A 13946-nucleotide genomic window follows, 5' to 3' on the forward strand; every position below is an offset into this window, starting at 1 on the left:
TTTTTATTCTTTAAGCTTGTTACTATGATTGCCAGTCAAACACTCTATCCATCATGTCATATGTATCCCAGATGATGAAAGAGCATAGGAACAGTGCTTGCATAACTTGATAAGCCCTGTTATTTCACTGCTGCTTTGCCATATTATCTTTGAGATTCTGAAAGTAGTCATCGGTCCAGCAGGTGGCCATCTTCTCTGGCCTTGCTGTATACTGATATTCGGAACACCAAATCAATGGGGCTTCCCCACTACTGTCTATAGCTTTGAATTGGTCACTGGGATCACTGAATAAAGAGTGGACATTTAACACACCATGTCCCGGTAATGCCCTTTTCCATTCCCAAGACTCTTGCCAAGTCGAGGGGACATAGAAGCAGCTGGAGACAGGAATATTTGGATAAGTGCTCTCTGGAGGACCTGATTCCTCTTTGAACACCATGGGAATTTAGACAAGCAGAGTTACTTAGAAGAGACCTTCTTACTTAGAATTACTTAGAAGAGCCTGCCTGCTAGGGTAGCTATTCCTTAGAATGCTGGTAATACAGGGAAAAGCCAGTGAAGTTAATACTGTCAGTTCTACAATCGAACTTTGAAAACTGCTTTTCCTGCATCACCTGGTGTGGTATCTGAGCTTTGTGTGTGGGTCAAGTGTTCTGTTCCAGCTGCAGCCTGTAGCCCTTAGCATTCTGGGGCAGTAGGTACTATTGGAACTCTAGGTGGAGTTTCCTAGCCAATATTCCACCTATCTGTTAGTTATGCTGTCCTGGAATCCAACCTTGTTCTTGGGCTATCTAGCTGTTAACTTCCTTGTTAGTAAGTCTCTGTGAAACATACTTGACATGAACCTCTGGGGTTTTCTTTAGTCATTCAACATGGGCTGCAGTCATCCTATAGAGTTGGCTCAACCATCTGATACATTATGATATAAACCACATGGCAGTGTTGCTATGCTGAGGCTGATCCAGCTTCTTTGGCCGTGGCCTTGGGGATAGCATGTGCTGGGTATCTCATTTAGAAACTAGTGCCCTACATGACCCTGACTATCCCTTAGAGGAGTTCGTTGCTCTTTTTGTGTTCAAAGGTTCTTTAGTGGATATTGGTGATGATGACATTTTTGAAAATGTCCTTTATTTTTCATCCCATTAGCTTGCCACTCATGTATAGTTATAAAGATATAATAGTATATTTTGTATAATGAATGTTTCTAGTAATATTCATTTATCTGTGTCAGCAGTATAGTTAAGAGATGTATACAAAAAGTTATTCATTCATTCAGGTAAAAACAAAAATAAATGCTAAACTATGTAATATTTGGCTACTATTGTTATAAAATATTTTATTTATTAATTTTCAAGGAGAGAGAGAATGAGAATGGGCTGCCAGGACCTCTTGCCATTGCAAACACAACTCCAGATGCATGCACCACCTTGTGCATTTGACTTTACATGGATACTGGAAGAATTGATCCCAGGTCATCAAATTTTGCAATCATTTGGCTTTAACCACTGAGCAATCTCTCCAGTACTGCTACTGTTTTTTTAATAACATAGCCAACTGTGAGGAATAGCATATCAGGAGATGGGCAAATGTTTTCTTTTGCTGGCTTCTTGGTTAAAAAACAAAAAAAACAGCAATCGGGCTAGAGAGATAGCTTAGTGGTTAAGCGCTTGCCTGTGAAGCCTAAGGACCCTGGTTCAAGGCTCGATTCCCCAGGACCCATGTTAGCCAGATGCACAAGGGGGCACATGCATCTGGAGTTTGTTTACAGTGGCTGGAAACCCTGGCACGCCCATTCTCTCTCTTTCTCCCCCTCTTTCTCTCTCTGTCTGTCACTCTCAAATAAAAAATAATAAAAAAGTAATCATTCTTATTTTCCCAATTTATTCTAAATTTTAATTCAATGTGATAGAAAGCACATCATATTTATTTTGTCAAACTCTGCAGAATATGCTCAGGAAGGGACTTTTGATTGTATTTCTGTATTCTAGTATTTTAGGTGTCTTTCTCTAAATGATTCTATATTCTGAGGCATGCCCAATTTCCTTACTTAATAATAAAATAGCCCATGACTCATTGTAAATCAGTAGGGGTCCAACAATGAGGTACAATATATCACAAAGGCAGTGCAGGCTATCATTGGAGGTAATAAGAAAGCACATTAACATTCATGCCTTATGAAATCCTTGTTGCACTTCTGCAAAGCTGTAGAATGCATTCCAGGTTTATGTTCACCAGTAGGTGCTGGCCACTGTTTTTCAGATAGTTCGTGTAGCAATTCATTCAAGAAACCACTAGGTAACTTAGGAAACTTTTACTTATGGTTTTCATTCACTTATTTATAGTCTCCAATAATATTTCTTAATGAGCATTCATGATCCTGTCCTCTTGGGCTTTGGATCTTTCTTTGTCATGGCTGGAATTGCTACTGTGTAAGTGTTATCATTTGTACGTGTTTGTTTGTGTGTGTACATATGCATGTATGTATGTGAGTGTGTGCATGTTGGGGGTGCCATGGAAGATAGGTTGGCCAGCCAAAAGGTAAAAAAGTGCATTTGTTGTTCTGTACAGTAAAATATATCTCTAGAACCTAAGAAATACAATTTAGGCATTGCTTCTCTATAGCTTCATCTGAATTGTGCATATTAAAAATAGTGTTATGCTCTAATGGTAATGAAGATACCAGCAAAATAACCACCACATGAGCATGCATTGACTAAGCACTGTAGCCTGTAGAGTTCACAGTTCACTATCACCGCACTCCCTTTTCCAGAGTTGTAGCAATAACAAAATGGGTCATACACAGTACACTAGAGTTCATTTAAAATATTTTATTTTCATTCATTTATTTGCACATATATATAGAAAAGAAGAGAGAGAGAAGCAGAGTGACTGAGAATTTCATCTCCTATTGACACTGCAAATGAAACTCGAGATGCATGCACCACTTTGTGCATCTGGCTTTGCATGGATACTGTGGAATTGGAACCAGGCTATCAGGCATTTGCAAGCAAATGCCTTTAAGTACTGAGCTATCTCCCCAGCTACTCATTTAAAAATAATTTTAAGGGTATACTCTCCTGTTGCTGTTGTATATCTGATGTTGGCCAGGAGGTGATGTCCACTATCTGCTCTCATGATGTCATTTTCCCCTGCCATTAGCAGCTTTCGCTTGAGACTGTAAGCCAAAACAAACCTTTTTCTCCCACAGGCTGCTCTTGGTCAGGTATTCTCTGCCAGCAATACAAACCTGACTCTAACAGTAAAATTGGGACAGTAAAATTGGGATTCTAACAGTAAAAGTGGGATCATTGCTGCTAGACACGTGACAGTGTGGCTTTTGGCCTTTAGGAGCTGATTTTTGGAGGAATGTGGAAGGATTTGAAATCTTGGCCTAAGAAGCACCTCACAGTGCTGTAAGTACAGCTTGATAGACTATTCTGGTCAGAGTTAAAAGGCCTGAATTCAGTAAGAACTATCGACTGTGAGATTTGGCCTATGAGGGTGAGAAAGAACTTTGTAGGGGCTGAGCTAGAAGCAGTTTGTGTGAGAGGCTTGCTGTTATGCCTGTGTCCTGACAACCTGTCAGGGTGGAATTGCATAGAAATGGACTGGTGTGAGCAGAGAGATATGGCACAGAAAGAAATGAAATTTTGGGGCCTAAACTTCTGCCTGTTTGGCTGCAGTTGCTTGAGAGATTACAGCCATTGAGATTGGGCCAGCTCACCTACACTGGGAAAACAGGAATATTGAAGACTCTTTTTAAGGCACCAAAATGCTGAAGGAGTGTCCTGTTATTCAAAGTCTGCTTTATTCCCCCTGGATTAACAAATCAATAGCCTGTCTGGTATTATAGAGTGTAACAGATGCAGGAAAGAGTGGGTCATTGAATTTGCAACATAGTTTTATATTTTGGAAATGGCCATGAGCAGTGTGAGGCAGTATTACCTGCCTGTAGGCCCAATGGAGCCATGAGAATGAACTGTAGGTTGCAGTGGAGACCTAGTGGAGATATCAGGACTCTGGTTGGCTACCAAGGGAAGTTGCCCATGCCAGATGAAGTTTTCTAGGACTGTGAGTAGTCTAGCTGGAGGGTGGAATTGGAGCTTTAGAGACATGTTACTGGATAGAATTGACTTGGACACTCATCACTGGTTCCAGTTGTTGGACTTGGAGTTACAAAGTTTGGTATTTGCCTTACTTGGATCTTGTATTGGTTGAATATTTCTTTGCTAGGTACAATGCCATCTTTCTTAGTGTGAATGTTTATCCTGTTTCTGTGCTATTATGTTTTTTTTTTTTTTTGGTTTATTTATTTTACTTTGGTTTTACAACTTAGTTAAAAGACCTTGGATTATAGGGATGTTTAAACATCACTGAAATTGAAATACTGTTAGTACCATTGAAACTATGGGGGATTTTAAAGTTGGGCTGAATGCATTGCATTTCACATCATGGATGATTTAGTTTATGGAGGCCAGGGGTGGAAGGTGGTGGTTTGACTCGGGTGTCCCCCCATAAATTTAGGTGTTCTAAATGCTCGATTCGCAGATGATGGCAACTTGCGAATTAAAGCCTCCTGGAGATGGTATATTGTTGGGGTGGGCTTATGGGTGTTATAGATAGCTTCCCTTGCCAGTGTCTGGCATACTCTCCTGTTGCTATTGTCCATCTGATTTTGGCCAGGGGATGATATACAACATCTACCCATGTCATCATTTTCACCACCATCATGAAGTTACCTCTTGAGTTTGTAAGCCAAAATAAACTCTTTCCTTCCCCAAAAATATTTTTGATATATGTCCTTATTTAGTTCACCTATGAATAACTCACAATAAAGTAGATATACTAATGCTTACATAATGAGAATGTTCACACATTTCAGGCTCAATTTTCTTTCTGTTTCTAAATCATTTCCTTTACCTTTTTTTTTTTTTCAGTTAACAAAGACTATGCCTACTTCTTTTGGAAGTTTTACTATACATCATGATTTTCAACCTTTGTAGGCTGTGAAAGGTCAGGACTGTGAAGAAGACAGATGTTTCAGATGGATATAGAATTGGCCCTTTTTGACCATTACCGTGGTCAGTTGCATCATACTCACCAGTAGCTGCTAGAGAGATTTGAAATAGGGATTAGTGAAGTTGCTACTTGGAGTTTGTCATTTATCCAGCCTTATCCACTGTTCTGTTTTGTATTCCATGTTTTTTACTAATTCCTTTTTGTTCATGTAACCATCCACTGGTTCATTTATCCAGTAAATATTTACTGACAACCTACAGTATACTTGATACTATGCAAAGTTATGGGGTAGAATGTGAAAAAAAGCGATGACATCTTTACAGCCAAGAGGCTTGTATTAAGGTGGGGATAGTATTCCCAGGGTCAAATCTAGTGCTTTAGAATGTTTCCATTTTATAGAATTTCTCTTTATATTTAGGGAATAGTTAGCTACAATGAGAATCTTTTGCTTTCTCCATATTTTATACAAATTGTAAATGTAAGCATGGGTTAGTTTTAGATTTACATTGAAATTTCCTCAACATAACCTTTTAAAAATGTCTCAATTCATGTGAGGTTTTTTTTTGCACTATTATTTGGTGCATGTATTTGTATCAGAAGATGCCAACATCCCCCAAGAAAAGTCAGGATCCCAAAGGACAACTGGGGGAAAAATCTGGAGAAATTCTTTAGTTGGAATTGATCATAGTGTGTTTGTTATTAATATGACCAGTCCATACAAATAGAAAGGGCCCATGTTTAAAACTTGATAAGACATTAATATTGATGATGCCACACTTAATCCAAAGGATTAGAGAAGGTGTCTTTCTTATGGTGAGACCTCCTTGAGGAGCACTGAGGCTCACAGGCAGGTGTAAACATAGCATGGGGTTGCCAAGAAAGAGTTAGGGTTCTCATCCAGCATATATGGGATAGTTAGATCGGAGTTTCCACATATTGTTTGAACCTCCTGTTGTTACCAAAGAAAGGTGTTTGTGATTTCCCTTACTATCTTTCCCAGGCAGGAACAGAAGGGAAGAAGGAGGCTTAACAAGGTGTAAGTTGTTAAATTTCCCTTGACCCAAATAAAGTCAGTCTCCATGATAGGATTAGGATGATGTCAGAGGGATTTGGGATATATGACTATAGTTTAAAAAAATTGCATACTTAGGAGCAGGGAAGGGAAATGAGCAAGTTGAAAAAGAGTGGAGCCTTACTGCCTTCCCCCTTTCCTCTCCAATTTACCAGCTGATATTTTCTGGTTCATTGCCAATAAGTCATATAATCAGTGCTCATGTAATTGACTGTGATTGGTAGTCTTTGCCTTCTGGCCGGAGTACATAAAGATACTCTCATTCTCATGTTGGTTTTTGTTACTATTCTTATACCAAATACTTTGTGCTACAAAGGTCTTTAAACATAACATCTGCTTTTTCAAATTAATGAGAATTCCATAATGTCTTATTCCATCCATGAAATGACCATATGTGATTTCAGAGAACATCCCACAATAAGGGTTTCCTTGTTATTGAAAAATTGGCATTAATTGTCACAGCAGGTTTAGTTATTATTAAATACTAGCTTTTTTGATCCAGTTAAAGAATAGTTTTAAGACAGATGGCTCAGTGGATATTCACATGCTGTGGAAGCATGAGTATCTGAGTTTAGGTCCCCAGCACCCACGTAAAAGCTGGACACTGGCAGGGATCTGTAATCCCAGTGCATCCACAGAGAGAAGGTAAGTAGAAACAGAATTGCTCCAAAGTTTACTGGTCAGCTAGACTAGTGAATGCATCAGTGAAGAATGATGCACGCTGCTTCAACTAAGGTGGGCAGTGAGGACCAGCACTCTGACCACACACTGCCTGCATGTGTGTGCAGGCTTAAACACCACATGCACATCCTAAAGAATAGTTCCAAAATTGATATGCACCTGATTATGATCACAGCCTCAGTGAAATCTTAACAGAATCATCAGTAGCAACATTCGGGAAATTATATGTCAGGAATATATCAATAATTCTCTAATTATATCAATTTTCTGAGTAAGATAAGGGAATGGAAAAGAAAGCCATGGTAGCACTTATACCAGGATCTTTAGCAAAGTATTTAAAAGACAATTACAGAAATGTCTGAAAAGCATCTATTGTTGGTGCCATAGTTTGCTGCTATTTTTATGAGCTAGTAGACACTACTAACTTGGGATGAAACGAAAACTCTTCCTACAGAGTGAGTACTTCACATCCTATTTACTGAGTATTTTCATATTTCATTATGTAGTGACATGGGTAGTTAAATAACCTAAGTAGATGTTTACAAAACCATTTATATGGAATATGAAAAGGCCTTATCCCCCATAATTATCTCTCTGAAAAACCAATATCACCTATGTACAGATTTTTATAAAATTTCATACTCCCTTTATTTTGTTTTGAGTAAAGTTGTATTTAGGGAAGATATTAGTCAAAACATTGGAGGATCTAGGACATTTATAATTTAAAGTTATTTAAAGTTGGCTCTGAATATTAGATAAGTTGCCTTATGGACACTGTTAAAAAAATAAGTAGGCAAGCATGTCATATATATAGCAGTATTTTAGCCAAAGAGACTCTAAGTTGACAAAAATTTTGTGTTATTTGAAGCAAATCTCTTATTGATTCTTTAAATTTCACTGTAGGATTGTTGTTTTAATAGGGAGGCTTTTAAAATCAACAAAGAGCACAGAGAGAACTATAACTTCATCTTTTGTTTGTTTATTTTATTTGGGATAGGGTATCACTCTAGCCTGGGCTGATCTGTTACTCAGTCTGTAGTTCCTGGCTGGCTTTTAACTCATAGTGATCCTCCTACCTCTGCCCCCCATGTGCTGGGATTAAAGGTATGAACCACCATGCCCAGCTAGAACTTTATCATTTAAGTAGGTCTAAATGATATCCCTAACCCTGAAGCATTCTATAATGGAAAGTTGTGATATAGAGTGGCAGCCAACTGGGTTTTATAACATTGCTAAGGCAAAATATGTTGTAACTGAGAAAGGTCAAAGTTGGCAGAGGACAGCTCTCCTAGGAAGTTGGCATTATTATAAAAGGTCTGAGACAATGAAGATGGGGTGTGCTGTCTGAGAATGGGTATATCCAGACCTCAACATAACCCTCTTGAAGAAAGTGAGTCCTAGAAAAACTAATGTTCAATGGTGAATAATCTTCAAAGAACCAATGTAAGGATTTTTTTTTTCTTACTGAGAATGAAAGAGGAAGAAGTTCATAAGAAATCCAGTGGCATGTGTAAACTCTTCTCCAGAAAAATTTGGCCATAAACCATTGGTACAGATATCCTGGTGAATTTAAAAAATTATTTGTGAAGTTCCTGTTCCATAAACAGAATTGTAAAGTAATGGTCCATAAACTTAAAGACAGAGATGGAAAAAGAAAAGATGATCCTTCATAGCAAGTGTCATTTGTCATTGTGGGTTTTCTCATGACTCCCCAAAAGCACCAGCAACACACAGGGTTGGCTGACAGAGGACCCAAGTTTTCCCTTTGGGTCTGTAGAGGAGCATTGTTTGACCAAACAGTTACTGACTTTTAAGCCTCAAAATGTATTTTCTGGGGCTAGAGAAATGCAATTAAGGCAATTTCCTGTACAGCTTGACAACCCAGGTTTGATTCCTGACTACCTCAGTACATTGGCCAGATGCACAAAGTGGCACATGCATATGGAGTTCATTTGGGGTGGCCCTGGCATGCCCATATTCTCTCTGTCTCTCTCTCTCTGATTACGAATAAATAACAATGTTCTTAAAAATGTATTTTCTTGCCCAGATTTCATAATACTCTAAACTACCATGTAATTTTCTAGAAAACTACCTGGAAAGTGTGATGCTGTAAGTGCTGTAGAATGAGGTTCTTTGTTCTGTGCAAAGGCTTTGCAGATAAAGAAGCAGAAGAGGAGGACTCCTGGTCTCTAACAGTTAGACACATTTCTTGTTTTTTAAATTCCAGTGCCTTCCTGCGGGAGAAGTTGTAACCACTTGTGCATGGTATTTATACCACACAGCACCTTTGCATCCCCTCAGCTCTCCCTTTCTGACATGTTTTTCTCACAAAGATTGTCCTTGACCAACATCAGAAATGAATTTGATTTCTTTAATGCATAAAGTAATTGGATTTTTCTTTATATTGAATGCATCCCCTTAATGATTGTCTCTGCAACTGCCAATTTAGCTGCAAGTGGCCTGACATTGATCTGATGATATAACTTAAGGAGTTGGAACTGGAGTGAAAAAGACCAGCTTCCTGGCATTAGAGAGAGTGCTTCTTAAACCCCTCTTACCATTTCCTGAGGAAAACGTTTTATCCTTAAATGCCATATTTTAAATAAAAACTGCTACTGTAATAACTAGTCATATAGCTGTAGATTTTTTATGATGAGTATTTCCTAGAAATGCTCTGGAGAAAACACTGAAAATTGAATAAAATATACCCAGTAATATTTTCTTGCTTGAAAGCATTCATTATCATGAGGACTGTCTTAGGCACAGGATAAAATATCTGTCTGGAAGTGATTAAATCTTTCAACAATCTTATCAAACAGAAAATATTTATCATTTATTTACTTAGCCTTGATTTTTTAAAAAAGATTTGCCCCAAGGATAATTATGTAAGAAATTTGTAAAGGAGCAGTGACCAATATTGTTATGTAGAAAAATTATAATTCTTTCTTCAAAGGAAGTTATATTAATCTAAGTCTCTTATCCCAAGAATGTATGAGATATAAATTTCTATTTTTTTTCTAGTTTTATTTTTATTCACAATATAATTCGCCTGATATTTGGTTAATTTTTATTCTACTTTTCCTTTGACAATATCTATAAATATCATGAATCACATTTTTGAATAAAAGCACATTCAGAGTCATTAGTCTTAGTGAGAAATATTCTTTATTCAGAAGGATCAAGAAGAAAAATGAAGATGAAAATCAACATGCTAGCTCTCTTTTAAAAGTAAGGAAAGCAAATATCTTTTCTGTTTGAGTTCTTAATTATTATTTTATTCATGTTTATTAATATGATTGATAGTTTCAAGAAATTGCTTATATTTTACATTAAAACATTTATGACTGCTTAGTGTTTTTAGATTTGGTAGTGAAGTTTTCAGCAACTAAGTACATCTTAGGAACTCTATTCCCAGAAATGACATTGAGATAAGCTATGAATAAGAACCCAGCTGAAATCATTCTTGCAAACTGGGGCTCTAAGGGGCCTCTGTGGGGAGCCTCCTTCCCAGAGACTGTTCTTTGGGTGTTGCATGGTACAGTAGGATGAACTTGTTTGAGAAGCATACAGAAGAATTCTACTGAGAGGTCTCAGATCCAGAAAAGTTCCCTGTTGACCTAGAAGCGATTACCATAAATGGTAAAGTCACATTTACTTCTAGACCATTGTTGGAGGTTACACCGAAATGCAATGTTACAGTTATAAATTCAAGAGAAACTTGCATTAATGGGTTGTAAAAATGATTTATTTAATGCATCTTACTTTATTCTACATCTGCTTTCTTCATTGAATGTTTGAATTTGAGAATTATTAATTAAAATCACCATTAATGGAATAATGTGCTCATGAAGGAAGAGTAGATTTTCTGAAACAAGGTAAAAACTGTGTGTTTATACACATATAAACATATTTTCTTCTTTTAAAGAAAAATGGGAAATTCATTCCAACTCCTATAAGACTTTTTAAGTGTTATATCTATTATATAATATACCTTAGACATTAGAAAGAATACAAAGATAAATTTACCTCTAGGCATTTTGGAGTCTAATAGGAGGAGAAAGATGTATCCAAAAATAAAATGGAAAATTGTAAGTGACACATACATGAGAATGATGACTCAAGGACTCAGACTTTTCCATAGGTAGAAAGATTTGTGACAACAAAACAGTGAAACGTAATTTCATTTATTTTTTAAATAGTTTTATTTATTTCTTTGCACATGTGTGTGTGTTCCAGGTCCTCTTGCTACTGCAAATGAAATCCAGATGCATGAGTCACACTTTGCATCTGGATTTACATGGGAATTGGAGAATTGAACCCAGGTCAGCAGATTTCACAAGCAACTGCCTTAGTCACTGAGATATCTGAAGATATAACTGGGACAAAATGTTACTTAGGCTCCAAAAAATGGGAAAAAGAGCAATAAGGATTTTGGAAGAAGATACAGTGTTTTGGATGGGAGATTGCTAGCTAGCTAACTAAAACTAGAATAGGTGCACAGTAAGTCAGATATGGATACTGTACCAGGCTGATAACATAGAAGTTTTACAATTATATTTATTAACTACTTGAGCAGTGGCACCTAGAGTGGAATGAAAAAGGAAGAGCAAAAAAAGGGAGCAAATAATGTTTGAAATAATAACTTACTTAGAGAATTATTTGGTTTTTGAATTTGGATGTTTCCAGTTGAAGATTTAAGAATTTCTTTTTTTTTCCACTTATTTTTTATTTTATTTTATTTTATTTATTAGTTTTTTATTCTGCAAGTACAGGGAGTTTGGTACCATTATTAGGCTCATCCATGACCTACCCTCTCCCCATTGGCCCATCCTTGTTGATGTGTATGGGTCATGCATTATGTGGTTACCCCACAGTTATTGGTATGATAAATGTCTCTGTATATCATGACCCAACATGTGGCTCTGGCATTCTTTCCACCCCCTCTTCCGCAAATTTCCCTGAGCCATGTTGGGTTCATTTTTGGTCTGCTTCAGTGCTGAGGTGTTGGGGTCCTCTGGGGCCCTGGCTTCTGATTTGGTAGGCGTTGATTTTTCTCTGTGTTGGTCTCCTTCACCCTTGTGCTGGTATCCAGTTCATCAGGAAAACAGCACCCTTGCATGTTTTGCCAATTTTCCTTAGTGGGGGTTTGAGAGATGGCTTAAAGATTAAGCCGCTTGCTTGCAAAGCCAAAGGACCCAGGTTTGATTCTACAGAACCCACATAAAGCCAGATGTACAGGGTGGTACATGTGTCTGGAGTTCATGTGCAGTAGCTAGAGGGACTGGTGTGGCCATTCTGTCTCTCTATCTGCCTCTTTGTATCTCTCTCCCCTCTTTCTAATAAATAATATAAGAATAAAAAACCTTAAGAAGAATATGTATTTCATTTGTGGATTTTTATGAGATTTTATGAGATTATTTATATTCAAAGATACCTTCTTACAAAGGAGAATCTTTAAGAGAGGGTGCATATAAAAGAAATACATTGTATACTTGCATAAAATATAGTGAAACTCATTTTTGTACAATCCTCATACACTAATCATTTTAAGTGAAAAACCATAATCTTAATTGATATTTATTTTATTTTATTGTGCCTTTATGTCTATGTGGTATACATACATATATGTTGTACGGATGTGTGTATATGAATGTGTACGTGTGTGTGGACTAGAGAACCAGAGAATCAGGAGTAATATTCTCAAGAATGTATTCCACCTTTTTGTCTCCCCCCCCACTTTTTTAAGGCAGGTACTCTTGTTGGCTTGAAGCTTACCTGTGAGGCTAAGCTGGTTGACAGTGGCACTGCAAGTGTAGACTACCGTGCCCACTAGTTTTGGATAGGTACTAGGGATTGAATGTAGGTCCTCATGCTTGCAAAACAAGCACTTTACCTATTGAGCTTGCTCCCCAGCACCTTAGTTGATACTTAAAAGACAAATTTTAGTACTTCATATGATGAATGACCTTAAATATGTGTCTTTAGTATATAGTGAAGGAAAGTCTACCATTTTTTATTGAGTATATCACTGCCTTCAATTTTTATCTCTTCTTATATTCTAATGTGAAATTATGTGCACATTCTGTTCTCCATACAATATAAAATGTAAGATTATATTTAACTCTGAATTTAGGATATCTGAAAGTGCTCAAAACATTCCTTCACTTGCTGCAGGTCACTGATATGATGCTTCAGGACAAGCCCTATCCTGATTGGGGAAAATCGGCAAGAGCTTTCTGGAAGAAAGGAAATGTCAGGATCATTTTATTCTGGTAGGAAAGTCTTTCATCTATTTCTACATTTCTACCTTGCCTCACTCATTGGAGAACTTGACTTGGCTGTTTATAATTCTTCACAGAAAAATTACCAGGCTCCATTATAATAATTATCCTAGCATTTTATTAATATAGTTCTGCTTACATATTATTACATGTGTTCATTTATTAAAAAAAAACCAGATATTTGATTTATATAGTGATACACTACTTAGCCAGAAGTAAGTCAGCATTTGACTCAGCAAAAACAACATGTAATTGGCATCAGTGAAATACAATATATAAAACTGTCTCTTGTATGCATTAAATTGCTCAGTACTTTTGACAGGACATGAATTTTCTTTGAAGATGTGATCCTAAGAAGTCTATTTACAAATTGTATCTCATTCATTGGCATTTCTTACATGATTTTTTTTCTTGCTTCAGCACTATTAAAGCAATTAAAGGCTAAGCAATGCCTTAAAGGACTGTTGATTTTTGCCTGTGGGTCATTCCTTAGCACAGCGTTTTTTTTTTTCACAGATGTGAAAACATGCACACTAATCCTCAGAAGCACTGGAATCGGAATAGTTTGTGATGTAAAACTTTAACCCTATATGTGTCTTTTGGAATAAAATAAGACAAGTCTCTTTATATTTAAGATTTAATTTAATTTATATTTAAGATTTAATTACGAAAGCTACAAAAGTCATGGTAACTAAGTACTTGGGGAAAAACCAATGCTCTCCATTGTCTCTTTTGCTTTGGCATATAATTGTATACTGTTAGTATATATGACTTTGTTAACTCAATTCTTAACAGGTAAACAGAAGTTGATTTTTCAATAATGTGAGAATGAATCTGATTCTACAGATATTTATTTACACCTTGTCTCTGAGTCAAGTGTGGACTACTTTTAT

At 36.8% G+C, this 13946-nt stretch overlaps 1 protein-coding gene across 4 annotated transcripts in view; it reads left to right on the forward strand.

Annotated features, from left to right (window-relative positions):
• The window catches only part of Tmem117 (transmembrane protein 117), a 517186-nt gene that overhangs the window by 313643 nt on the left and 189597 nt on the right, over positions 1–13946 (forward strand). For all 4 annotated transcript variants that reach the window (XM_045153094.1, XM_045153093.1, XM_045153095.1 and 1 more), the window contains one exon: positions 12947–13044. In XM_045153094.1, coding sequence (XP_045009029.1) covers positions 12947–13044 — 98 coding nt within the window. The remainder of the gene's footprint in view (positions 1–12946; positions 13045–13946) is intronic.

Source organism: Jaculus jaculus, chromosome 6 (assembly GCF_020740685.1).
Source record: "Jaculus jaculus isolate mJacJac1 chromosome 6, mJacJac1.mat.Y.cur, whole genome shotgun sequence".
NCBI classification, from domain to species: Eukaryota; Metazoa; Chordata; class Mammalia; order Rodentia; family Dipodidae; genus Jaculus; species Jaculus jaculus.